We start from the raw sequence: 27320 nt of genomic DNA on the forward strand, positions 1-27320 counted from the left end.
GATGGACTAGCCCTAAGTTGATTAACAACAGTAAGAGGAAAGAGAGGCTACAGTTCAGAACATCCTGTGAATCTCATACAGTTCTCCTAGCTGGTCTAGAATGTGGCACCTATCTGGTGTTACCCTGGGTCAGTCAGACGCAGATCCTATATTTGTATCCAGATCTGTCCAGCTCCTAGTCCTCTCTTTGTGCCACCCTGTCCTGCCTTTGTTCCAGGGGTAGGGTTTAGTGCTTCAGGGTTAGGTTCCCATCTGCTTTCAAAGGCTCCAGTTGTGGCCAGGGCCTTGGAGGACTAAGCCCAGCTCCCCACACGTGGCTCTTCACGTTCACATCTACAACTTCCTCTTGTTCCCTGTCCCCTGAAATGCCTGAGGCTGCCCACTTAGCACACCCCTCCCTTTCTCCTTTTCTAAATCCAAAGAGAGACAGCTTGTGATTCAGTGAAAAAATGGATAAAATGAACTGCTTGTGGATTATTTTTAAAACTGCATATTATTCAAACACCTTTGAGGCCATATGTCTTCCTGCATTTCTTCTCTGTAATTAATGATAGCACCAGAAATCTGACGTTGCATTTCCTAAAGTGACTCCATATGCCTTTTCTCATCTGACTCTCGTAAGACTCCAGTAAGTGGGATTGTTGGTGAATGTTTATGATTTTGCTGCCTTGTATCATTTCTGGTATCAGAGCCCCTATTCCTTAGAGGGGACCATTCCCCTACTCTCAGTGCACCTGTGTTTCAGTTGGTCTGTCCTCATCTCCTGGGGACCATGTTCCCTTCACGTGACCACTGCCCTTCCATGTGTGGTCATGTGACCTAACCTGGCCAGTCACTGAGGCCTGTTCCCCTAACTCCTATGATGGGTTCAGGGCTGGGCACAGGGCTCAAGCTGGGACCAGAGGGACTCAATCCCTGGGACTACTGAAGGTTCTTCTAGGTTTGATGAACTAGGAGTCTGTGAACATGGAACTTATAGAAATGATCTTTGAACTGTAGGGAGAAGAGCTGACAAAGAATGATCCTAATACTGAAGAAAGCAGAGCTGAGTGATGAGAACGCCCTTTGAATCCCTGGATCCAGCCATGCCTGAAGTCACAATGACATAATCAGTCTCACAAGCTGGTAAGTTTTCCTTTGGTTTAAGGTCCTTAGTGTTGAGTATTTGTCCCTGACAGGGTCCTGACTCATTCAAGGTTGTCATCTCCATTGGCAAGTGAAGAAATTGAGGTCAGGGAACTGACTTGTCCAAGATCACTTGGAAGTTGAGTGACAGAGGTGGGCCTGGAAACCCAGGTGGCTAAGACCAATGACCCCTGCTGTCTTGCTAGCAAAGAGCAGGAAGCATGGTGGTTTCTGGTCAGTGCCAGCTCTAGAAGCATGTGCCATCATTTAGGATGGATGGCCCAGGGGATGATCACTCAAGCCCCTGGGAAAATGCTTCACCAGCCCTAAAGAACCATTACCAAGTGCCCCTCAAAGCTGGTGGAGTGACCTGGCCCTGGCGCTTGCCTATTCAAGACAGCAGAGACTCAATGACAATCACACAGCACAGGGAGTTGCCCTTCCTCAGCAAGGCAAGGACCACGGTCCCTTCCCCCAGGCCGCTCCCTCCCCAGGTGCAGCCCTTATCCAGGACAGCGGCGGTCAGTGCCAAGGTCCCTGGCTCAGGTGAGGAGTGCCTAAAGGGGGAGGCTGAGCTGTGACCAGGGAAATGTGGAGCCAGGCCAGTGCCTGACAGTCTTCAGTCACATCAGGGTCACCTTCAAGAGTTCTGCCACAGTCAAGTGTCACCTTTACTTCCTATTTTCCTATTTCAACAAATATCTTTAATCATTTTCCTGAACTGAAAAAAGGTGTCACTTATCAAGAATATTGATCTCAAAGATAAATACCATGAAAACGAAATAGTGTGGTTAAAATTTAACTCAAGATAGTTGCCCAGCTAAGGTGGCAACCTGGAATATGGGCCTTTCCACATAAACAGTTAGTGCTAAAGAGAGGCCAGCACCAAGGCCTTGCCCTTGAGTGCTGGTCACTGCTAGGCTGTGACCATGTAACAGCATCTCCCCTGTGGCCAGGATGTACCTGTGCATCTCAAGCTTTGGAAAATCCTGAGGTAAGCAAATAGAAAACCCTGAACAAATGCACACAAGCCTTGGAAGATACATTTACAACTTTGTTTCTGATCAAAGCTCTTGAAGAGCTGGAACTCCAAGTTAGTGGACTTGTAACCCAGACAGGAAAACAGATCCAGCAATAAAGACAAGCCACTGAGAGATCAAGCCTTGGTTAGATCATTCATTCATTCAACATTTATTGAGCGCCTACTGTGTGCCAGGCACCGTGCTAGGCGCAGAAATACAGAGATGCATAAGATACAGTCCATGCCCTGAAGGGTTCACAGTCTAGAAGGGGAGACAACATGTAAACAAGTAAAATACAGTGTGGTAAGTGCCAGAGAGAAGCATTTACAAAGAGCAGAGGTAGCCTGGAAGGGAAGGGATACGGGGGTTGTCTTCCTGGAGGAAGGGGCCTTTGAGGGGGATTGTGAGAGATGAATAGGTGTTTGCCAGGCAGACAAGGCAGGAGGAGCAGGGAAAGGCATTCCAGTCTGAAGAAACAGCATGAGCGAAGGCACAGAGGCATGAAACTGCATGTCTTGGAGGCTGGGGAACTCTAACTATTCTGGCGGTATTGCTCGAGTTGGTACCAGGGGCTGTGGCTGGAGAGGGAGGCAGAAGAGGCAGGAATGATGAGGAGGAAACGAGGGCAGATGGCCTCTCCAGGGCCCCCCAGAGGTGAGCAGAGCCAGGGGAAGAGAGGACTCCTGGCTGACCCGAGGTATGCCTGCTTGAGGACCACAGGGGTCCTCACTGTGGCCCCAAGGGACCTGGACCCGAGACCAGAGCGGAAGCTGAGCTGAGGGAAGGGCCCCGGCCTGGGGTCGTGGGAGCTGCCACTCAGGTGAGAGCTCTCCGCTTCCAGACTTCTGGTGACTGCACAGACCCCCTGCCCCCAGCCAGGATGGGGCCAAGGACCGAATGAGAAATGACATGGAATGTTCTTGGCAAACTACAAGGGGCCAGATGGATGTCTTCATAAGTAAAAGATGAGTTAGCTAAGGAAGGCAACAGTTCCTAAGAATAAGGGCCACAGTGACAAAACCACAGGGGCAGAGGCCCGCGGGCAGGACCAGGCCCGCTGTGTAGGGAGCGTGTGCGACCTAGAGACTCAGGCTGCAGTCTCAGCCTTCAGGGTCTCCTCAGCTGGAGGTTAAGGTCTCCTAGCCAAGCAGGAGCCTCCTTGGTCCAGGCTGCAGGAGAGTCACTGACTCAGGGATCTTTCAGACAGCCACTCTTCCGGCCCTTCCTTCTTTCTCAGAAATGTGTCTGTTTGGAAAGTGCCTTCATGGGAGCACGGTGGTGGGGGCAGGGAGGGGCAGTGTCTCAGTGACCCAGAGCCCAGCTGCCCCTCTGAGACCAGTTTTCCAAGGCACTGCACCTCAGGCCACTCTGGGGACTGAGCTTCTTTCCCACTCAGGGATGGGAGGAGGGGGAAGATGGACTCAGCCTGTTCACGGCTCCTGCTGCTCTGGGGTCAGGGGCTGCAGAGAAAGGCAGGCCTCCTGACAGAGGGGCTAACAGCAGCCTCCATGTTCTCACTGCCATCGCAGGAGCAGGGGAAGGGAGGAGGGCACCCTGCCAGTTAGGTCTGCAGATGTCCCGAGGCCCCTCCTTGACTGTCACCCTTGATAATTCAGCCTCACCCATGGAGTCACCAAGCCTTTGACCAGCCCCCTTCTTCCTGGTCTCATGGTCTTGTCACTTTGTCCCTCCTCTCCCTCCTCTCCCCTGGAGAGCATCAGGGAATGATGCCCACCATGGGCACGGATGGAGGCGGTGGTGGTAGTGATGGGAGGGGTGGTGTGGTACGGGTGACAGGTGGCCTCCCCACTACAGGGGGTAGGCTTGGGGGCAGGGGCTGTCACTTGCTCTTGTGCGTGTCCTTCAGCTGGCGGAGCTTCTCCAGGAGCTGGGCCCGGGAGGAGCCATCGTCCTCAGTGGGGCCTGGCCCTGGCCCCAGAGCCTCCTGCAGCGCCAGGCAGTGGGTCCTCAGGAAGGGGTTGTAGGAGCGCTCCTCTCCCAGTGTGGACGGGCACTGTGGGATGACAGGTGCCCAGCTTGATGGAGAGAACTGAAAATAAACCCAACAGGGGAAGCCTCCCGCCCTGCCCCGAGCCCAGAAGTTCTCACTCGAAAGCCTGGTTACCAAACAGGTCAGAGCTTGGGTGGTGGTCAGGGGGGAAGAGGTCCCTCCCAGCAGAGAGGGATTTCCTCTGGGGAGCGCTCATGGGGCCCCTCCAGACCGCCCCGCCCCGCACCGTGCTCCTGCGCTCCATGCGCTGTCTCTGCACCCACTGCATCTTCCTCTCCCGGGCCGGGTTCTCGGGCTCCACCACACCTGCGAAGCCCAGGTTCTCCTCTGCGTACTCGTGACCTAGGGCCGTCGTGGGGGCCAAGACACAGGACAGAGGGAGATCAGTGGTGTGGCCAGAGAAAGTCCTCCCTGCCCCGGGGCCTGTGGGTACCCCATGACTGGGGTGGGGGGCAGCGCTTCCAGGAAAGCTCTAACCACACAGAGCGCTTCTCTAAATGTGGACCCAAGTCAGCCATGGGACAGGCAGGAGCAGTTCAGGTGGAAACCAGCAGACCTGGAGCCAGGAGACCTGCACTCTAGCTCAACCCTGCCTCTGCCCAGCGTGTGACCTCAGCCAGGTCACGGCACCTCTCAGCCACAGTGTTCTCATTCGGCAAGTGGAGAAAACAGTAATGCCACTAGAACACAGATTTGTCCTCAGGGCTTAGAACAGAGCCTGGATATGTTTGCTGCTCAATAAAGTATCTGTTGAATGAAGGAATGGATGAATATATGTTCTGAGGATTAACTGAGATACTAGTGAATGTGTTTTAGAAACTATGGATGTGCAACATACATATGTATGTAGATACACATAATGTATGTACATATGTATATGTGAATATTCAATGTAAGTGCATATGGATGGATGGATGGATGTGCGATGTGTGGATATGGATGCATTCAGAGGGATTTTCTGAATTCTCCTCCCATAAGCAAAGGCTATTTTCTGTTCTAGACCCTGGTTATAAAAACCCAGCCCTCTGGGATAGGCTGGGACCTACAAGGCTGCCAAGAGGCCAGCTGGCAGGGGCACTGGCATGAGGAGCAGAGGCATTACAGAGCCAGCACTCCAAAAAGAAGGGAGCTCTGCCCCCACTGCTAGAATTGGCTTCTAGGAGCCACTGAAGGTGGAGTTGTGGCACCTCTGGGACAGGAGCAGGTTGGTGGCACTCTAGGGCAGTAAGGGGCTTGGGGAGAGGGGCACCTCACCAGGCCACAGCAGAGTGTCGTCCTCCAGCCCCAGCACAGTGTCCAGTGAGCTCAGCATGGTTTCTGCGGTGCCTTCAAAGGTCCGTCCTGGTGAGGGTCGGGTGTATGTTACACGGTACAAGGTTAATACAGCATCGTGTATGGTGCCAGAGAGGGGTGGGGACCAGCTTGGACAGTGGGGGCTCACCACCAGCCCAAAACCTTACCCCATATGCATCCCCTAGGCATCTACTCCCTCCAAATGTTAACGCCTCAACCAAGCCCCTTTGAAGGCCTGCAGTGCATATATTGACATGTGGATGGTGAGGGGTGCAGAACCTCCAGGCTGTATTCTAAGGCCCCGTGCACCCAGTGCAGTCATGTAGGGCCCTCTTGCCTTCAGTGCCTGTGCTGCTGTTCGGGACTCCACTCACCCTAGGGCGTGTGGCCCTCACCCACCCCCAGGATCACCCTGTCACTCAGGGGTTCTCTATTTTTTGTAACTTAGTCTTGCCAGTCCCTGTGTCAGAGAACCAGGCTCCACCCAGTGGAAACAAATGCCCTTCTACTACTCAGTTACATGCATCGGCTCATCTGCCCATCCCCTGTGGAAGTCGTGAAGATATTTAAAAAAATCTGGGTAGCACAGGTGGCAGTAACTTCTGAGGCCACATCTGTGTCTCAGAGACTGCCCGGGGCTGCAGCTGTCCTTGGGCCTCTGCCCTGGCCTCTTTCCCTCCCTCCTGCACCCCTCTTCCTGTTTCCCTTTTGGGGGAACTCACCACAGCCAGAGAGGAAGAGCAGGTCCCCTGAAAAGAGGCAGGAGGGACCCCTGTAGGGCTCTCCATCCAGCAGGTAGACCAGGTGGCCTTGCGTGTGGCCAGGGGTTGCCAGGGCCCGGATCTGAAGTCGACCCACACTAACCACGTCTTGATGACACAAGGGACTGAGAAGTGAGACAGGAGGGAAGAGAAGGTACTAGAGCTTGTGCTGTGTTGATTGTTGCTCCACCCTAGGCCCAAGGGGCTGGGTGACTTGCAGGAGGGGGGCTTCCACATCAGAGACAGAAGAAACCCCAGTGCCCAGGGTGGCAGACCCCAAACCCCCCCTCTTCCTCTCTGGGGACCGTGGCTGGATCAGTTCTGGGGTGGGCAGTGTCAGATGGGCTATGACTGCTCTCTAAGGGCCAGGAGGGCATCAGCAAATATCCAACTGCTGATACTCCTGAAATAACTTGACTAAAGGATGGGGCAGAGGGAAGGGGCCCCCGGAAGGGCCATCCCACCCCTGGGTCAGGGACTTACTGGGTGAGGTAGGGGATACCGTCCTGCGGGCTCCCGTATACCCGACAGTCCTGGTGCCGCCTGCTGAGGTCACGGTTCCCTCCACTGTGGTCCCTGTAAGACCGCAGAGACGGGCAGGGACCTTGAGGGGCGACTGTACTGGGCCTCCTCACCTCCCTCTCCGCCACGGCATCTCCAGACCTTGGAGCCCGGGGCCCCTGGCTCTGGACTGAGCTGAGCTGGGCATGTCGTCCTCACAACTTGCCAGCCTCCCCCCACCACCTGGTCAGTGCCAACTGATCTTCCAGCTCCGGGGTCATCAGCCTCTAATTCCTCCAAGTGGATCTGATTCCCCAACCCGCATGCCAATTGCCACCTAAATGTCTGTCGTCTTCATGCAGGGTTGTCTCCCTCGTCGGGTTATAAACTCCTTGAGGGAAAAACTCACAAGCTTTGTCCATGCCCAGCGCACAGCAGGCATCGCATGGGTGCCCATGGAATGAAAGGTGAAGGCCTGCCCTGCACTTTTCTGGGGCTTTAGGAGTCTGAGAAGGGGAGCAGTAGGAGCCCAGCTCCTTCCCTCCTCTGCTGGTGCCCTGGAACCTCACGAGGAAGGTGGGTGCCCACCCGCCCTGATTTCCTGACCCCCAGCCCAGCCTGTCCTCCCTCTTCCAGTCGAGGCAAGGGTTGGCCCGGGAAGACCCTCTGCACCCAGCGCCCCCACCCCAGCCCCTTACCAGTGCTTGTGGGTGCAGAGAATGGCCACCAATGTAACGCCCTCCTTTTCAATGGAAGCCTGGGGGAGAGAGGATGTACTGAGGCTGGGGAGTTGGGTGCAGAGGGAGACTCGAGGTAGAGGGAGACAGGGGCGTGGGTGCTGGGCAGAGAGGAGACCCGGGAGTGATGAGGGGCTAGAGGATAGGATGGGGGCTGGGGAGAAAGCAGGACAGCTGAGACCCAGCACAGGTGCAGGGAGAGGGTGGGGAGGTGGAGAGGGAGACCCCTGGAGGGGACCAGACACACAGACACATGCTCAAACAGAAAGATAAGAGATGGGGGAGAGGGAGGGTGACCCAGATACTGACAGCAGTGAGGAAAGAAGAAAGGGGGTCACAGAGTGAGATGAAAGGATACGCCCTAGACCGTGGTCCTGGGTTGGCAGCCCTTGCCCTCTGGTTCCAGTTCTCCCACAGCTCCCCCCTTCCTCCAGCCATGCCCTGGACGCTGACCCCCCAGTGCAACAGTTGTGGGGATCTCTGTGTGTATTTGCATGTTAGGACCTGTGTGCATGCATGTGGAAGGACACATCCCATTGGCACAGGGACCAGGGTCAGCCCCTCTCTTGTACCAGGAAGCTGCCAGTCCCCATGGTGACCCGTTACCCCTGCCCCTCCCCTCCCCTCACCTGTACAGCCTGAGGGTCTGAGGGGTCCACAGCCACAGCCAGCCGGGCCTGGGTGTCAATGACGAGGTAGCTGTAGTTGTCTGAGAGGACGGGGATGGGAAGCACCTTCACTCCTAGGGGACAGAGACAGGCTGTGAGCGGGGTGCCGGGCAGGGAGCCCGGCAGCTGGGGGACACATGATGTGGAGTAGGCAGGGTGGGTGGGGAGGCAGAGCTTGGGGTATTGCTGGCCTGGCGCAGCCAGAGCTCACCGTTGAAGAGGCGAGGCTGGGTTCTGGAGTGGCCCTTGGGGTAGCGATTCCGAGCCCTGCGCAGCTGCTGGCGGTAGAAGAGGTACCCGAGCCACGTGCGGGTGTACAGGCTGTACCTGCGGGCAGGACGTGTGCTCAGCCCCACTGCTGCCTCTGCTCCCCTGCTCGAGCGAGGCGCAGGCCCCATGGCCGCACTCCCCTGGCCACCTCTTGAGTCAGTGCAACTCTACCACTTATGTGCACCTACTGCTTGCCCTGCCCAGGACATGAGGGAGAATGAGACAGACACACCCTGAGCTCACAGCCCATCAGCGGCGATGTGAATTGAGGAATTTACAGAAGACACTGGTGCTTGGCACAATCATGCCAGAGACTTGTTGAACCAGATTCCTCCGCCCCATCCCCAGCATTTGAAACTCAGCAGGTCTGGGGCAGAGCCTGGGAATGTGCATTTCTAAGAAGCCCCACAACTTTGAGAACAACTGGGGTGAAGGAAACAATAGATAAAGGCCCAGAGACAGCAAAGAACTGGGGAAACTGTAAAGTTCTGTTTGGCTGTTTGGTGGAGGAGGGAGAAGTAAGGCTGGATGGGCTGACCACACTCCTTCCCTCCCCCTGCCACCACTTCAGGCCTTCTCAGGCTACACAGTGCAAAGGTGGCACAAGGAACAGAGGGCACTGGTGAGTGACAGAGTCCTCCAAATACAGGATGCCAGCACTCAGGGCCAGCTCACAGGTGTGCGACCTGTCAGTCACATAAGGCCCCACATGGGTTTAATGCTCTGTTGTTGCCATCTTGAAATTCTTAATGGTTTTCCCTTTGAATTTAGTGTCTTGTAGGTGAAATCTGATGGGACAATGGAATGTGCACACCAGCAGAGGAGATACAATGCATGTCTGCTCCGTTCCTTGCTGCCCCACGCACAGACCACATTCTCAGTGTCCCATGAGGACCTGCTGCACATGAGAATTCAAGACTCAAAGTGAGTACAAGGTGAGTGTAAATCTCCCCGAGGAAGGGGGGCGTGGACTGACCTGAGAGGCTACACTTTCATTCCAAACCAGAATTTGCTTCAAATGCATAAAGAAGGCAGTGGTGTTCTAAGCACACAAACGACCCAGGAATCCTCCTGCATCCTCTCTTACTTGCACATGTGTGATACAACCATTTATGTAGCAAATGATGCCACAGAAAGAAAGGGAAGAAGGTGACCAATCTGTCCTTTCCTTCCAGTCTTCCCTGTTTGTCAGTAAGCTGAAGGCAGAGGGAGCTGGTAGAATGTGCAGTGTCAAGAAGGGAAACACAAGCAATTGAGTTTACTTTGTGTGGCATTTCCACTGTTCTGGCAGAACAAAATATGTATCCATGTACAAGGTAAGAAATCCGAATTACATAGTTTCAGTGATTCCACATAGGAGTTAAACGTTCTTATTTTTTCACTTAAAACTGGCATTGTACAATACAAAATAAATGGCAAAATTCATGCAACTTAGATGACATTAACTAGCAAATTAAAAATATCTCAAGTCAAAAAAGAGATTGCCCCATGAGCACAAAGGCAAAACTTTGTATTTTAATACTTTCCATGGCACATTTCTCCTGCTTTTTGAACAAAAACGTTCAAAATTCCATTTTACAACAGGCCCTATAAATTATATAACCAGCCCTACCAGCATGGGAAAGAGTCAAGAGGCTCTGGCCTCTCAGAAGGGAAACTTCTGGAGGCTGGAGGACTCAGGGTGGTAAAGCAAGTCAGCTAGAAAATCTGGGAGGGATTCTGGATGATTGAATCACAGACAGACGAGGTAGGTGATGGACCCTAAATATTTATAGGGATTTACTGTGTCCATGTTGGTGTGGACTGGGCAGGGACAGACCCTCGTCAGGCCCCTTGGGGAAGAGCTAGAGATTGGTCTGCACTGATGGAAAACAAGCAGGTTGGTAGAAATGATTTAGCTGAAGTTCAGTCGTTGGATCCTTGCTCTGTGTGCCCACGCTCTTGTACCGATTGGAAATTTGGACATACTATGGAGGGGTTTTGCCATCGTTTACCTACTCTTATGTCATTTTTCACAGGCCCTCTTCCTGTTTTATTGTCAAATCAGTTTCAGCCACTTCATACTTTAACTCATTCAACAATATTTAGTGAGGCCTTTGCTATTAGCCCACTCTGGGCACACAGTGAGGGAGGCAGAGCTACAGTCCTCTTGCAGCTTATATTCTAGTGGGACAGAGAAGACAATAAACATACCGTCAAGTGAAGATGACATAATAAAACAGGGCTAAAGAACAGAGAAGGATGACAGGAGTTGCTGTTTCAATAGAGTCATCAAGAAAGGCCTCTTCGAGGAGGTGACATTTCCAAGAAGTATGGTAGCAGGCCCAGGGTGAACCTGGGTTAGGTTCACCAAGAATCCGACAGCGGCAGGCGCAAAGCCCCCAGAGGGAGAGAGGGAGGCAGATGACCGGCACTGCCGATCTCCCAGCTCTGCTATTAAAATGACAGAGTACAACAGAGATGCTCAAAGAGAGGGGATTGGTTGGAACAACCCAAATATCCTGGATTGGATTCTAGACCAGAAAAGGAATGTTAGTGGGACAATTCAATAAGGTCTGGAGAGTAATCAATAATTTGTACAGATGTTAATTTCTTGATGTTGCTAACTGTTCTGTGGTTATGAAAGATGCTAACATTTGGGGGCCCTAGGTAGGGGGTGTATATGGGAATTCTGTGTACTATTTTTGCAAGGCTGAAGTTATTTCATAATGAAAAGATAAAAAATAAAAATAAATAAAATCACCCTCTCCTCTGTGCCTGACATCCATTCTCAGAGTCCTGTTCCTGCTTCATTTCTTCCTACTTAAGCTTGTGGAAAGTGCAGGGGCTCTGGCAACAGAAATCTCTGGGTTCTGGTCATGGCTTGGCCCCTACTAGCTCTGTGTCCTTGGGCAAGTTATTGGTCTCACAGATAAGGTTCCTCATCTGAAAAATGGTGATACCATGGCTTACCCCTGCAGGACTGTGTAAGATTAAGTGACATAAACTAAGATAGCAAATGTTAATGCACAGTCGAAGGCCTGGTGGGTGGAAGGTATTTAGCAACTGTTGTTTCTTTCCTGAATTCTGCTAGACACCCCTTGCAGCTGCTAGAACACGGTTGTCCACATTTGGAAGTGGCTGACAGACATTCCCTAGATGCTTATATGTGTTTTTTTCCAGTGAAGGTCACGATGTACAAGGGCAGGGACTGTGCACTGAGGAGCTGCAGTAAACAAGGCCCCTCTCTTTCATTCGCCTTACTCAGCAAACATTAACTGCACATGCTGGGCCCGGTGCAGACAGCAGAGAACAAGGCAGATGGGTCATGGAAGGAGCAGCCAACACACACCAAAGGAGAAAACAAACCAGTCAGCAAGCAGACAGTTAACCGTAGCTGGCGAGGGATGAAAGTAGCTGGGAGGGAAGTTGGTCTCCCGGCAGACAGGGCAGTCAGGGAAGGCCTCTTCTCAGAGGGTGACATTCAAGCTGGGGATGCAGGACGGGCGCGAGCAGCACAGCAGGCTGTCGGGGTGGTGCAGCACCAACACAGGAGTGGGGCATGTTCCAGGAGCTGCCAGGGCTGCAGGGATGGAGGGTGCCGGGCGGGAGCCAGACCATGGGGAGGGGGTGGAAATTGCGGGCTGTTTTTAAGCTAGGAAGCACATGCTGGGACTTCCCTTCTTAAGAGCTTGCTGGGCTGCTGCGCTGGAGGGCGCAGTGAAAGGGAGCCGAGTGCATGGCGGCAGATGGGACGAGGTGGTCCTTGTGGGCCTGGAGTCTGATCACTGCGCATAGCAGAGGAAGGAAGATGTGAGGCATGAAGGGAGGGAGGGCCCTGAGGACCTGGTGGCCTGGGATACTCTCCCCAGGCCTGGGCTTTCCCTGACAATGACTTCCACATGACTCTCTCAGGTCCCTGAGCTCCAGCTCCTCTTTCATCTATCTGCTGGTTGGCTGTGTCACAATCACCAGGGTCCCAAACTGTGCTTGTTAGCTCCTCTTCCTGCTGCCTCTCTGGGAAAGGCCCTGCCCTCCTCCCAGTTACACAGCTTGAGAGCTCATTTAAGCCCCTTCCTGGTATATGTGACCAAAACCCCATTCAATTCCACCTCCGGGATTCAGTCCTGGGAAGGTCTTAACTAGGCCCTTATGAAAGCCTCCTTCACTCAACTGTCTGCCTCTGATCGAAACTGCAAACCACTGTAAAAAATTTAAGATCCTAAAGCCTTTGATTGAGTCCTGTTCCTGCTCAAAAGCCTTCAGTGGCTTCCCATTGCTGATGGGAGCATGACCCACAACCAGTGAGGCTCCGCGAACTGAGACAGAGGCAGGTCTCTGCTGCCTCCCCCCTGTATGGCCCAGCACTCCCAGAAGTGCACAAGCAGAACCCCCCCTAAATGTCCATCAACAGCAAAATGGAGAAATAAACCGTGACATATTCCAACCATGAAAAACTATATAGCCAGGAAAACAAATGATCTACACCACCAGGTCTCAACACACACAAAGCTCAAACATACATTGTTAAGCTAACAGACATACTGCAGGGAAAAGAGACAATCTGACAATACTTATTAGAAATGCCAAAGCATGCTAAACCATCATTTATATTGTTTAGGGATACAGAGGGATGTAGTAAAAGAATAAAGTCAGCTGAGAGAAGGGACAGCATGCCGTTAGCAAGGTTCCCTCGGGAGCAGTGAGGAGGTAGGCTGGGAGGTGGGCACAGGGGCTTCACAGTGTCAGTAATATTTTCTTTCTTAAGCGGGGAGGTGGGGGAATTGTTATATTATCTATCTTCATCTGCATGCCTGAAATAACTCATTAAAATTTCAAAACTGCAGTTCTGCCTCGGCTCCTGCTGGTCTCTGGCCTGGAATACCCTCCAAGCGTTCTCTACTTACTGGAATCCTCAGCACCCTTCAGGGCTCAGTTCAAACCCTGATTATTGCAGCAGAAAGCCTCCTTTCCCTGCCCAGTCTCTCCCATCCCCCTGCTCCCCACGAAGAGCTGAGCCCCTAGGTAGCAGGGTCTTATCAACTTCCAATGTCTAATCAGTGCCATGCATGGGGCAGGTAGACTCAGCTGGTGACCCAGCCTGCACCTCGTGGCTCCTCGGTACCCCATTTGGATGCACCCAGCACTAGACAGCACAGAACTAGCACTCACGAAATGCTGGCTTAGTGGCCAGGGAACACTGGGGCAGGCCCGACATGAAGGTATTAAAGTGACCTGGTATAGGAAGTGGACCATCAACTCTATAGCCCCATGCAACTGGCCCCATGCCGGGCTGTGGACACTAGGAAGTGAAGCCCTGTGGGGGTCTGGGGCACAAGCTACAGCCACCTCTGCCCCTGCTCTCCCTGTCCCTCCTCACCCACCTGCTTCCAAGTCCCTTCCCTCTCCCTGCTACACCCACACACCTGGCCAAGCAGGGTGCTCTGCTAAGTGGGTCACCTAGACCCAAGGGCATAGGAGGGGTTGTGACACTGAAGTGGAGGAGCTGAAGGGAGCACTAACAGGGTGTCTGCAGATGGGCCCACTGCCCTGGCTCTGTCCACACAGTTTAGAGAGCCTCACACCAGGTCATCTTCAATAACAACGACCATCCCACAGCTCAGACTCCACCAGGCTGCTCTGAGCTAAGTGCCTCCCATCAACCACCTCCTGCAGTCCCCCAAACACCCCGAGGCAGGTACTATTTCCTCCATGTTACAGATGAGGACACTGCAGCAGAGAGGTGGGAAGAGATCTGCTCAGGACCACACAGCATTGCAGGGGGACAGCGATCACTCCCTGAGCCCCAGAGTCCACGCTCTGAGCTCCTAAAATCCTCCCCAAACCCCAAATGAGGTGGGGCTAGGACGAGATGAATGGGCCTGAACTATTTGGGGGCAGATCCAACTTCTTGAGGGCCTTTGCTCAGGAAAGTGATACATCAGGGTGGTTGCAGTGAGCAGATATGCAGCCCAGGATCTGAAGCACCAGTTTTAGCCTGTGAGACACAGGCATCTTCGAGAATTTGGCGAACCCCATGAATGTTCTCCCTGGACCAACGCATTACCTGTGCAGTGTTTTGCTGATGTATGCAGAGAGTCACAGTCCCCGCAGGCCTCAGGATAAGATGCCCTGAACCAGAAAATCCTGAAGATCTCTTTCAGATCTAGGCTCTGTGATTCCTAAACCTGGATTTATGGTTCCATGGGTAGCATCGTTAGCCAGATGCAGAAGGTATTTAGGAAAAAAGGAACAACAGACCCTCAACAGGAAAACGTGAAGGTGAAGGAGTCCCTGGGAAGAATCTGTCCTCCTCTCTGAGCCCCCCACCCAGCCGGGTCACTGCCCCAGTAATGGGCCTCTACAGCTTCCTTTCTTCTGTTGCCAGAGGTATGAAGCTGGAACTCAGGCCCCAGGCCTCAGACTCCCTCTCTGTAAAACCAAGGGCTCCTCTGCCCTGAAAGAGCAGCTGAGCCCAGAAAGCTCACATGACTTACGAGATGACACTGACACCCATGACCTCACGTGGGATTCAAACTCTCAGCCGTGGGCTTCCCAGGCATGGCCAGAAAGCTGGGATCTAGGCCTTTGGCCACCTGCACAAAAATGATCCAGGGGTGCTGGTTAAACAGGAAGATTCTAACCTTTTCCTCTTTCGCCCTCCTATCCCTGAACTCTGAGTCAGCAGTTCTGGGCCCCAAACTACCCACCATCACCTCACCAAAAAGAAAAGAAAGTTTCCTAATTGGTCCTTTGGGACCCAGGTGGGTGAAAGGAAAACCACTCTGCGGGGCGGGGTTGAGGGAGGTCGGGGCTGGGGAGACCCTGCAGCTGCCCCGAGGGGCCCTCCTGCCCGGTCGGGGGTGCAGACACAGCACCACTTCTCACTCTTCGCCTCGCTGAACTGAAGTGCGGCTTCCCTGGTATCTGAGTTTGAACCTCTAGCCCCACGGGAGGCCGAGAGGGACAGCTGGGGACAGTGACATGCTGCCCCTCCCCCACCCACACAGTGGCCACACACAGTGCAGCTCTTCTTCCCCTCCTCCATCCTACGCAGCCAGAGAGAGGCCTGAGGGCTGTTCACTGGCACCCAAGAGGCAAGGCCGGGTTGGTAACGCCTCAGGTCAGGGCACACTTTTTGGCTTCCCCTTCTGCCTCCCAAGGCCAGGCTTGCCAGGCTTTGTATCTGACAAATGAGGTGACACTCTTTATGAAACCAAATCCGGAAATGCCTGAGGGTTGAGGGACTTGGAGGGCCACCAGGACACAGAGTTCTACTGGATGGGGGTGGGGGGGCCTTCTCCAAGGCCCTTTAGGAACAGAGAGTGGCTCAATGTTTTCACTTTCTCAAAACTGAAGAAACTGAAGAAGATAATGAGACAGCTAAAAAGTCTCTGGAGAGAGTTTCCTAAAGCTACCAGCATGCCTGGGAGCGGCGTGGGCACTTCCCTATGCCCTGGAGAGAGGTACAGCCTGCATGAAGTTAAACCCAGGCCTGCCCTGTTGGTAAGGGGGGCCTGTCTGCAGTTTCATGCCCATTCCAGGTGTGGTCTTCCTCAAGCCCTTGTAGACCTCTCCAGACTTTGCCCATCTTGCCCGGAGGGGGCAGAACTGGTGCTGAAGGCCCCTGGGGAGGACCAGAGGCACAGTCATGGCCCACAGCCCCTTGGTCCTGGCCCGGAGGCCTGACTAGTGCTGCCTCTGTGCCTGCAATCCCAGGCCACGGCCAGCCAAGGCTCCTGGCTTGTGTCTGGTGAGGGTTTGGGTCTGTTTCTTTTGCCTTTCCTCTGCTCTCCCTCATCGCAGTTCCGGGCCCCCTTGATTCAGTCCTGCTCCCTGCGCGAGGCCTGTGGGAGTCCCATGGAGAAGTCAGACCTGGGAACACCTAAGTCAAGAGCAAGCAAGAATATGAATGCAAGGTTGGAGGAGGAAGTCAGTGCCAGGGGTCACACTGGAGGCAGAGCTGAATTTTGACAGGGGTGGCTGGGTACCTTCATGGAGGAGATGGCACCCAGGCCAAGCTTTCCATTCATTCAAAAAACATTTAATGAGGGCCAGCTCTGTGCCAGGGACTGTTCTGGATGCTGGTGAAAGAAATGTCTTCCCTCATGTGGCTCATATTCTGGCTGGAGGATAAAACCAGTATGTAAATACACAAGTCAATATATAGGGTGTCGTATCATGATATGTACAATGGAGAATGATAAAGCAGGGTACAGGGCATAGAGAATGCAGGGGTGGTGGGTGGGGAAAGGGTCTTTTACACTGGGTGGTCAGGACACGTCTCTCTAAAGTGAATTTTGAGCAGAGACGTGAAGGAAGTGAGGCAGTAAGCCATGTGGCCATCTGGGCGAGGAACGTTCTAATCAGAGAGAACAGCAACAGAAGGGCTCAGGTAAGACTGCCTTGGAGTGTTTGGGGACCAGCAAAGCAGCCTGAGTAGCTGGGGCAGAACGAGCAATGTAAAGAGTAGAAAAGGTGAGGTAGGGCATGGGCAGGTGACACAGGGCCTTTAAGCTTCTCTGAGCAGAGGAATGACGTGTTTCTGATCTAAATTTCAACAGTTTCGTTCTGATTACTGTGCTGAGAATTTTTCGGAGGGTACAAAGGCCGAAGGAGCAGTCAGTTTGCGAGGCCAGGCAAGGGATAACCATGGGCTGGCCCAGGATGGTAGTAGTGAAGGTGGGGATAAGTGTTCAGATTGTAGATATATTTTGAAGGTGAGCTTTGAAAATACAACAAAATTTGACAGGTACAGAGAGCCAGGGAGGAAGGAAGGTCTGCCAGGCTCCAGAAAGAGATCAGGGCCTGGGAAGATGGCATTGGGCAGGTGTAAGGGGGTGTGGTAGGGCTCTAAAGGCATGGGTGAGGCATTCTGGGGGCAGGGTGGCTTAGTGAAAGGAGCCATGCTTTGGAAACGAACCCTGCAGCAGAGGGGAAGCGGGGTCTGGGCAGAGCAGAGGGGTGGCTGTGGATGCTGGACTGCAGGTCTCCACAGTCCCACAGGCCTGCAGAAAGGAACAGGGCCCAGCTCCCCTCCTGCAGGCCGTGTTGTGGACAGCCCAGCCCATTACCTCTACCTGGCCTTCATTCAGGCCACAAGTAGGTGGGTCCTTCACTCAAGGGCCCATGACTCTTGCCACCCCTTGAGATCAAGCCAGTGGGCCTCATTGGCCCCAGAAAAAGTTTCCTCTTGTAGAAATGCACCAAGCAAGATTTGTCCTGGGGAGAGCTGGTTTTACTGGGGTCAGGAGGGTTAAGAGAGAGCCTCTATGCCTATGAATGAAAAGGGCACTTGGTCAGGGAAGGAGGGAGGCTTTGACAGCTAGGACTGTCCATCCCCAAAGGCTGGCTGCCATCTACATTCTCAGCTTTGCAAGACATTCCCAGCCCTGTGCAAGCCCAGCCTGCTCCCTGCTCACCCATCCTCTGCAGAGAGGCTCTGCTCAGGGCCCTTGTTCTGCAAAATCCCCTCAGCCATCTCTGAGAGGCAGAGGGGCAAAAGGGAAACTGAGGCACGAAACAGGAGCACACATGGGAGAGTCCCACCCTCCTGATCCCAGGCACATCCTTCTCAGACACATCCTATCATTCCTGGGAACTTCTCACACCCTTCCTCTTGCCACAGTCTGGGTCCCTGTTCACATGCTCCTTTCCCGGCTCATTGAGAACAGCAGCCAGCCTCTGCTCATATGTGTGATCCCACCATCCCGACACAAGGCAGTTAAGGGTTTACTGAATGAATGAGGAGATGTGGGCTTTCTTTCTGGGTGGGTGGTCAAGACAGGCTTGGAAGACAGGAGTAGAAGTAAGAAGCTCCAGAAGGAGCCTGGCCAGGGTCATGTATCCTCCCTCCCACTCATCCCCCATGCTACAGAATGAGCAGCTGTTAACGTTTCCTGAGCATTTACTATGAGCCAGGCCTATGCACTTAGCACACACAATTTCATTTGATCCTCCTAGGAGCCTTATGAGGTAGGCATTATTGCCATGTCCATTTTACAGATGCAAACAACTGAGGCACCCAGAGGCTGAGTTATTTGGCCAAGGTCCCATGGATACTAAGCAACAAAGCTAGGGTTCAAAAGCAGGTCTGTCCTACCCTACATGCTATGTGTGTTACTACTGCACACTCTGTCTCCCAGCCCTGCAGAGTCCCAGATGTGTATGTCTACCTCACAACCGAGGTTAGCCGGGATCCACTCTCCACTGTGCCCAGTTATTCCCATCTCAAGACAATTGTGGTTATGTTTGAGGAAAGCTCTTTATAAAATTGTCAAACACCAGTGATGACTGTTATTAATGACAACAACCTCTCCTCTCTTGGTATTTCCTTTGTCTGCTTTCCAGCCCCTGATAGAATCCTCTATTTGTGGCCCTTGCAGACATACAATTAGGGTGGGGTGTACCCATGCAATCTGCCCCTCCACATCATGTCCTGTCCCGTCCCGTCCCCCTCCCTCTCCATCCTTCCTGGAGGCACCCTCAGAGCACCAGCACCTGCCCATTTCCCCCAGACCATTTCCTGCCAACACCCCCTGTCCTCCCAGCAGCCAGCCGCTTCTCCCCCAAGGGACTGGACTGATTGTTTCCAAGACCATGGAGGGGCAGAATCTGGAATTCTGATTCCAGGCACGCCCTTCTGCTCTGCAAATTTGGGGGGTTGATTCCAAGGCACCTTTGAAATCCAGACACAGGAAAGACCACAACAATGTTGAATTCCAAGAAGCTCTCTGAGAATTCCAAGTTTTGGGATTTGGAAACTCCCAGATCTCAAGTTGCAGGGATACCCAAGCCCTCAGGATTCTGAGATGGCGATCTTGGGAATTTCAGTCTCGGGACTTCTGATTCTAGTTCCTTATGAAAACTTCCATTTTTCCACTTCCTCAGTCCATTTGTATGACCTCAATGTTACCCATTTTGAAAGCTAGAAGGAGATTTAAAAATCCCTCTCCAAACAGAGCTGTAAAATTCCCAGCAATTTTGTGGTGAAAATTTTTTAAATCTCAAGTATAAAAATATTTAAATATATATAAATCTCATTATTTTTTTAACGCTCTTTGCAGAGCCGAGGTGACTTGGTTGGAGCCTTATCGAGAATGTGACCAATATTTGAGCCATTAGAGATGTGAATGCCCCAAAAGACACACACACACACACACACACACACACGAGACCCTCCCTACCCCCAGGTTCTTCCAGTTTTCCCCCATTATGTCCTCATATCTCTGTTTCAGAGAATTCTGGGGCTGAAGCTGCTGGGATCTCTGAGGTGGTCTGGGAGGAAGGGTGAATTGTACAATGTCTTCTCTGAAGCTCAGGAAGTTCCCAGGCTTAGGCTCTCCCCCAAACCTGGCCTGTGGCCAGGGCTCCCACAGTCCCATCCCCAACATCACTGGCCTTACACAGGCGCTGGAGCTCCTGCCTCCTGCCCTGCTGGTAGTGGGACAGCACAGAGGCCCTAGGAAGCCGTTTGCTTGTGCTTCCTTCTCTGCCTCTTGGAGTCTCCGTGGCAGAACAGAGCTGGCTACCACTTGGCCTGGCCCAGCAAGAGGCAGAAATAGGGGGAAGGGATGAGTGAGGTCTGGTGGGAGGGGAGGAAAACGTCACTGGAGGTTGGAGAACCTGGACAACTCAGGCTGAGTAAGGTCGGATTTCACAGCCTGGGGCTTAGGCCAAGGGCCAGGGTGGAGGCTAGAAGGAAAGGGACAGGACATAGAGTTGGAACTCTCACTTGGGACAGAAGAGCTTACACTGTGTGGTGGGGAGCTGGGTGATGGGGAGAGGGACAAGGACACACGGTAGGAGTTGGCAGTTTCAAGTGACACTTAGACGGCCTGAAGCAAGTCTTCTCCCCGGCACGGGCACCGCCAACCAGGAGGCCCTCGGGGCAGGCGTCCTGCACTCACCCTCCTTTTCCAGCTTCCTGGGTTCCAGCCCCTCACCTGCTCTTTTCTCCAGATGTCCTCTCACGCCCCCTTTCCCTGGCTACTCTAGCCTGTCCCTCCAGTTTTCCTTCCCCAGACCATCCCAATTTTCCAGTCCCCCAACTCCTTCCTTCCCTAATTCCCCCCAAATCAGGGGGTGTCCAGCCTGCCTCTCTGATCGCTCTTCTCCCTGGCCCTGGATCTCCCAGCCCTTGCCCTGTCCAAACCCCCAAGCCTTCCTCCGGCCCCCGCCTCTCCTCTTGCAGCGCGTCTGCCTTCCCGCGCCACGCTTGCTTCCAGAGCCGGCACTAACCCGATTCGGAAGAGCAGCCGCTTACTGCGCGCCATGAGCAGGCCACGGAGGGATCGCCGCGCTCGGCAGCTGCGGGGGCTCACGAGCAGGACAAGGACGAGGAGCAGCAGCCCGCAGCCGGCGACCCACAGCCAACGCGCAGGCCAGCCTCGCCAGGCCATGCTGGGGGCAGGCGCCCGCGGCCAACCAGGGGGCGGGGCGGAGCGTTGCTAGGCGACAGCTCGGCCCAGGCCCCCACGCGGGGAACCTGCTGGGTTGGAGCCCCGCCCCCTGCGCCGGCTGTCGGAACCCGGGGGGCTGTCAGGCCGCCCCGCCCATTGACCGGCGTTCGAGCCCGCCCCCTCACCTCCCCCGGCGGGGCGCGCTCCCCGAAGGCCAGCAGGCTGGAGGCGGCCTGGCCCCGCCTGCGGAGCCGGCTTTTGACCGGCGCTAATCCTGGGGCACCACCGCCCGCGTCCTGGGTGGGGACCGAGGGGCCCCACACCTATTCACCTTTCCTCAACTGGCGACTCTGGGAGAGGCCCTGGAATGGTCCTCTTGCCAAGAAACCTCAGACTCATAAACTTTTTCAGCTGGAAGGAATCCAGGAGATCATGTGGATCAGCTACTATTCACTTACTCATTCACTAAATTACTTTCTATGTCCTCCTATGTGCCAGGCACTGTGCTAGACTCTGAGGACGCTAAAGTCAAAGACACAGTCTCTGCATTCCTGGAGCTTACAATCTAGACTCTAGCAGAGAAACCGAATAAGCAAACAAATGTAATTGTATCCATGTATTTATGTTTATATATACACACATGTATATACATAACACACATAGGTACATACCTGTATGTGATTACAATTCATGGTGCTACAAAGGAAGCCAATAGAGGGGGCAATGACATATGGAGGGCAGAGAGGACCAATTTAGATGTGGGAGAGCCTCCATGACCTGTAAGCCATGCCCTGAAGGATAAGAAGAGGTCACAGAGGCTCAGAGCGCATGACAAAAAGGTTATGCAGCAGTGGATGGCAGATACAGGACTAGGACCAAGGTAATCAGGCTCCCAAGCCCTGTAAGGTGGGATTTCCACATAACTACTCCCTGGCACTTGCTGCCTTCCCAATGGGTTCCAGTTGTTATAGTCAGTTGGATGGAAACAGGTGTAATGGCAAGTGGTGACATCTACAGATTCGGGCAAACCAGGGTTAGGGCTGGGCTCCTGGCTCCAGCCCTAGTCTTGGCCCAGCACAGGAAGGGAAGGAAATGCTGCAAACAGTCGAGCTAGCTCTCTCCTGCTGGGAGATGGTTGGAGAGAGAAGCAAATGAGGCAGTGCTCTTGTTTCTTTCCCTACAGCCTGTGCTCTGGCCAGGTTGAGCAGAGAGGCCAGATGACCTGACCTCCAAATCACATCTTTTCTCTCTCCTTCTGATACACTCTGATCAGATGGCTGGACCTAAAAGCTGAGTCCCCAGTGTAGATAGAGAGTATGGAAGAATAGGATGATTACGCACAATGAATTGGAAGCCTCATCCTCTTCCTAACCCTGCAAAACAGCCAAGAGATGGGTTAAATGATTCCCATACTGAATTGTAATCTCAATACCTAACCCTGGGTTTCATTCAGAAACCCCAGATATGGAGTTTCTCTTACGTGGATACATCTTGAACACCAGAGTGTATGACCTGCTTCCTCCCTGTCTCCTTGCCTGCAATTCAGCTTCTTCTCAGTGCCTGACACGAAAAGGGCTTGCAATAAACAAGAATCAGACAGAATGGAATTAAACTCCTGCTGTGAGCTTCCCGCTTGTGTATGATGCAAAAGCAGAGTGGCCAGAAGGCTGACAAGTGAATGTGCAGAAGGCCCTTCCAGGCCAAGAGAGTTTGTGTGTCCTAAGTCTGTGTCTATCCATGCAAAGTGAAGAATTATGAAACCTCATCAAATGTCATTGTCAATACACCTTTCTGCAGGTAAGACTGTGCCAGGCATTATATTGAGGAATTAAAACACAGTCCCACATGTGAAACAAGAAATGCAAGCTCAGGCATGAGTCTGCAGTGAACACAGATGACTGAATCCTTACTCTCAAGCCAAACACACATGAATAAGATTATAGATAATTATCTAAGATGCATTTTATGAAATACATGGAGCCAGGACAAGGCTGGGGATAAGGAGTGGGGAGTAGGGGTGTTTTAGGGGACTCATGCAGGCTCAGGAAGCCATCTGTCCCTCCCTTGGACTGTTGTGGAAGACTTCCAACGTCTCCAAGTCTGCTTTAGTTTCACCTCCTCTCACATGAGAATCTTCTTTCCCAGTCAGACTGATACAGATGCCTCCTTCTTTACTGCCTCCTGCTCCTTATGCCTTATAATACCTGACTGGTAGTATTTCTCTGAACCCATCATATTGTTTCATACCATTGTGACTTTGCACATGCTGTGCCTGTTGCCTGGAGGGCCATTCAGCCTTTGTTCCCCAAAGACTCAGATCAAGGGTGCTCTTTTCAAGAAAGCTTTTCCCATCCCAGCATGGGCTTAAGCATGAACCCCCTTGTGCCAGCTATCTAGGTCTTGTACATACTCCTTCATTCAATGCAATACCCCTTGTTATGTTTTTTTGTTTACATGTCTATTTCAGTGTCCAGAGTCTTGAAGATTTTACTATCTTCTGAAGAGTAAGGACTACGACTTAATTTATTCATCTTTGAATCTCCATACTTATTACTCACAAATATTCTTTGAAATGTCCAACTCCAAGCCCCTTCTTGATGGGGCCAAGCCTATTTCTTCTACCTCCTCACATGCCATTCTTCCCCTTGTCACCATGGACCAGCACATTGTTTCTCAAACATGCCGGGTTCATTCCCACCTCGGGGCCTTTGCTCATGCTACCTTCTCTTGGAATACTCTTCCCCAGTTCTTTGAACAGGTGGCATCTACTGGGTCTCAGCTCAAATGCCAACCCCTCCATGCTGGAAATAACCTGTATCTTGAGGTGAATCGTGCTTCCGTGGCTTATAGTGGTGGCTCTCATGGGTGATTTTTGCCTCCCAGGAGATATTTGGCAAAGTTTGAAGACATTTTTAATGATCACCACTTGGGTGACAGTGGGGGTGAGAGGGGGTGCTGCTGGCGTCTAGTGGGGAGAGGCCAGGGATGCTGCTGAACAGCCTACAGTACCCAGGGCAGCCCCACAGCAAAGAATTGTCCAGTCCCACTTGTCAGTAGTTCAGAGGGTGAGAAACTTGGTGTAAGCAAGTGTGAAAACTCACCAGGTTGGGGCAACATGGGCGCACCTACAGAGTATTAGGCTCAGTGAAATAAGTCAGGCAGAGAAAGACAAATACCATATGATTTCACTTATGTGTGGAATCTAAAAACAAAACAAAACAAAATGAACAACAGCAGTAGACTCAGAGACACTGAAAGGGACTGGTGGTCACCATGGGGGGGGAGGTTGGAGTGGGTGGGGGGAGGGGGAGGGGGGTAAAGGGGCACCAAAATTCTCAATCATAATATAAGTTGGTCCTGGGGATGGTAATGCAGCATGGAGAATATAGCCAGTTTCTGTAACATCTTCCTATGGTGACAGACAGTAACCACAATAGTGAGGGTGAAGATTTAATAATATGGGTAACTGTTGAACCACTGTGTTGTATACTTGAAATCAATATAAGATTGTATATCGATGATACTTCAATAATAAAAAAATCTCACCAGGTTGTATGCTAAAAATCAGTGCACTTACATATAAGTTATATATCAAATTAAAGAAAATGTTACCCCCTCTGAGAGGCCTTCACTGACCACCCTGTCACTCTCTATTATATTACTCTTTTTACGTCCTTCATAGCACTTCTCACAGTGTGATGTTATTTTGTGATTCTTGCCTGTCACCCTGCTGGAGCATAAGCCTCAGGAAATCAGTGGGGGGCCTGTCTTTGCACCACTGTATTCCTGGTGATGTGCACAATGCTTGGCTCAGAACAGGTGCCTAGTTAAGTATTTGTTGAATGAATGAATGAATGACATAAACAAAGAATGAATGAATGAATGATAATTTGACTATTGCTGCTGAGCACTGTGACTGTCAGAAGACTGGAGCCCTCTTGTCCTGACCGGTGAGTTGGGTCCCTACAGGAGAGCTGTGCAGAAATCACAACATGTTCACAACTCAGGATTCCAAAGTGCTTCATAACGTCAGGGAAGGCTGCAGGAGAGCCAGGTCTGAGGAACCCACACACACACTTTTGCCCATGACTTCCTTCTCTTAGCAGCTTGGGGGGCAACTACCAGGGCTAAGGTTTGTCTCTGCCTCTCTCCTAAGGGAGAACTGCTAATAACCTGGGTCAGGTGACTGCAGTCGGGCAGTTCTAGCCTATGATGTGATGTTGTAGAGCTTAAATCACAAAGAGCCTGCCTCCATCCAGGTCCCTGGCAGTGGGGGTTTTCGAATCTGCCCTTTATCCAACTGCCATCTCAGTCTGTCCATCCCTGATGTCTGAATCCTGCCTTCCCAAAGGGCCTGGGAGCTTCCCTTAGGACCGAGAGCCTGCTTTCATTTTTACACTGTAGCTCAAACTTGATGCCTGGTGCTTAGCTGGCATTCAGGAAATCACAGTATTGATGATCATGATGATGGCGACGGCAGAATCATGAAGGAGGTGAGATGGTTGGAGCTGTTTGAGGGTTAGAGGAAAGAGACATCTTGCTGGACCAGCGTGGAGAAGTTAGTTCAGTTTAGGAAGTTAGCCAAATTCTGAAGTCATGGCTAATAATCTGGCCACCGCTGAGCCCAGCCTTACTCACATCAATCAATGCGCCCCCTCATCTGCCTGCTCCACCCGGAGCTCACCAGCACATTGTGGACTTCCCTCCAGGACACTGTGCTGTACACCCTGGAACCCTGGTTTGTTTGGAAACAAATCCCCGATATCCTCTGCCTTCTCGTACCCTGCCCTGTCCTGAGTCAATATGACTTATCTTCGATTTCCTCCCTCCCTCTTGCTGTCCTGCCTTCAGGTGGGGAAACTTCAGCCTCCTACACTTGGCATGTGCCATTCCGGATCAAGATCATTGCTCCTACGGCCTCATTTAAAAATTCTCCACTCCTCATCAGTCCAACTACTGACGTAGGTCAGACTCTGAGAAGTCAGAGTTTTTAGTCTTGCTGCCTGATTCCTATTACCAGGTAATTCTGACAAGCACAGCTCAGCCAACATCTTCTTTCAGCAGTTCTCCAATTTGAGGGAAACTAAGAACCACTCTGGGAGCTTGTTAAAATATAGAATGCTGGGCACCCACCGCCAAGAGATTCAGACTCAGTAGGTCTTCGCTGGGGCGCAGAAATCTGCATTTTGCATACATGATTCTGAACTCCACCTTGGCTTCAGTTCCTGACTTCAATTCCAAGGCTTTCAATGCCATCGACAGCCTGCTCCCATGGTTACACGCTGGACTCCCCTAGAACTTCCCTACCTCTGAAGCCTGAATTCTAGTTTCCTTTTCTCTGAATCCCTCATCCCCACTGCATGCACCCCTCCATCTCCAACTGCTCAAACCATTTGTTCCCTTCCAGGCCTCCTGCCCACATTTCTTCCCTCCCAGTGAGAACTTGGGTTCCGCTCTTGAATGGCTCACCAGCTGTCAGCTTCCTCACCCCCTTGTCCCCCCAACCTTAGCCTACCAAACTCGTGGATAGGCTGGGAGGAGATGGCTCTCCCATGTGAATCAGGGTCTCTACACGCAGGTCTTCCTGGGACCCTGCACACCAATGCTTGATGGTGCTTTTACTTGGCTGAGATCTCTCATTATCCACGGTAGTTATTGGAAACCTCAGGCCAATTCCTTTGCTTTCAGTCAATATCCTTCTTAGAGGAAATAATTTCTGGGCCCACCCACCCCTTTACAAATTTTGCTACTTACATATGAATTTTTAGAGGGAGTGCTAGTAGCCCTGCTTGCTCATATCTTAAAGTGTTTCTCCTGACTACCACTTCCCTTCACCTTGTGAACAAACTCGATTATCTCCCTGCCTTCAAATCTTCCCTTGACATTGGGTCCCTTTCTAGATTCTGTTCTGCCTTTATCTCAACTCAACCAAAAGTTTCCTGAAAGGCTGTCTCCCTGGGTGTGGTAGATTGCATTTAAATTCTCAATTCTTCTTCTCCCCCTGTAAACACACCCTTTGTCATGTGGCTGCTCAGCATTTCAAGAGGTGAAATATATTTTCCCAGGTCATTGATGTTGGGCTTGGTCTTTTGATTTGTTTTGGCCAGTTAAGTATTAGCAGACATGATACAAGAAGACGTCTTAAATGTGCTGCTGTGGTTGAACTTGGTCTGTGTGTCCATGCCTTTTGCCACAAGAATATCCCTCAAGCAGTTGCTGGTCTAAGGAGGATGAAAGACACATGGAGCAGACCAGACCTACTCACAGCTTGGAAGGCAGTCCAGCCCAGCCCAGCCCAGCCCAGCCCAGCCTAGATCAGCTGAAACTCAGCCTGCCCACAGATGGACAAGAGAGAAATACATGCTTATTGTTGTATGCATCTCAGTTTTGGATTTGCTTGTCATATAATATTATTGCAACAATAGCTGATGGAGACAGTGGGAAGCAGAAAGAATAGCTATTAATGGTGCTAGAAGGACATGGTGCTTGGGTAACTGATGTGCAGTTTAGACCCATTCCTTGCAGAGTACACTAAAATAAATTCCAGGTGAA

General features: G+C 52.1%; 1 protein-coding gene and 1 long non-coding RNA gene across 2 annotated transcripts; one reads left to right on the forward strand and one right to left on the reverse strand.

The window, feature by feature from the left end:
* The first annotated feature begins 656 nt into the window (after positions 1-656).
* Positions 657-9711, forward strand: LOC130684047 (uncharacterized). Its single transcript, XR_008998173.1, has 3 exons — positions 657-1125; positions 9160-9323; positions 9564-9711. It is a non-coding gene; the product is annotated as an uncharacterized LOC130684047 (long non-coding RNA).
* PNKD (PNKD metallo-beta-lactamase domain containing) lies at positions 2293-20815 on the reverse strand. Its single transcript, XM_036915789.2, has 9 exons — positions 20608-20815; positions 8330-8445; positions 8080-8192; positions 7412-7470; positions 6696-6788; positions 6174-6337; positions 5413-5499; positions 4385-4500; positions 2293-4161 (listed from the first exon to the last, which is right to left on the reverse strand). The coding sequence occupies exons 1-9, from the start codon at positions 20766-20768 to the stop codon at positions 3988-3990; spliced, it is 1083 nt and encodes a 360-aa protein (XP_036771684.1). The 5' UTR covers positions 20769-20815; the 3' UTR covers positions 2293-3987.
* Between the last annotated feature and the right edge of the window lie 6505 nt (positions 20816-27320).

Source organism: Manis pentadactyla, chromosome 6, assembly GCF_030020395.1.
Source record: "Manis pentadactyla isolate mManPen7 chromosome 6, mManPen7.hap1, whole genome shotgun sequence".
Taxonomy (NCBI): Eukaryota; Metazoa; Chordata; class Mammalia; order Pholidota; family Manidae; genus Manis; species Manis pentadactyla.

Excerpts from the sequence above, each read along its gene's own strand:
- PNKD (XM_036915789.2), bottom strand. The coding sequence starts at position 20,768 with ATGGCCTGGCGAGGCTGGCCTGCGCGTTGGCTGTGGGTCGCCGGCTGC. Across the intron at positions 7,471-8,079 it reads CAGACCCTCAGGCTGTACAG|GCTTCCATTGAAAAGGAGGG; the intron begins GTGAGGGGAGGG and ends TCTCTCCCCCAG. Across the intron at positions 5,500-6,173 it reads GCTCTTCCTCTCTGGCTGTG|GACGGACCTTTGAAGGCACC; the intron begins GTGAGTTCCCCC and ends GACCCTCACCAG.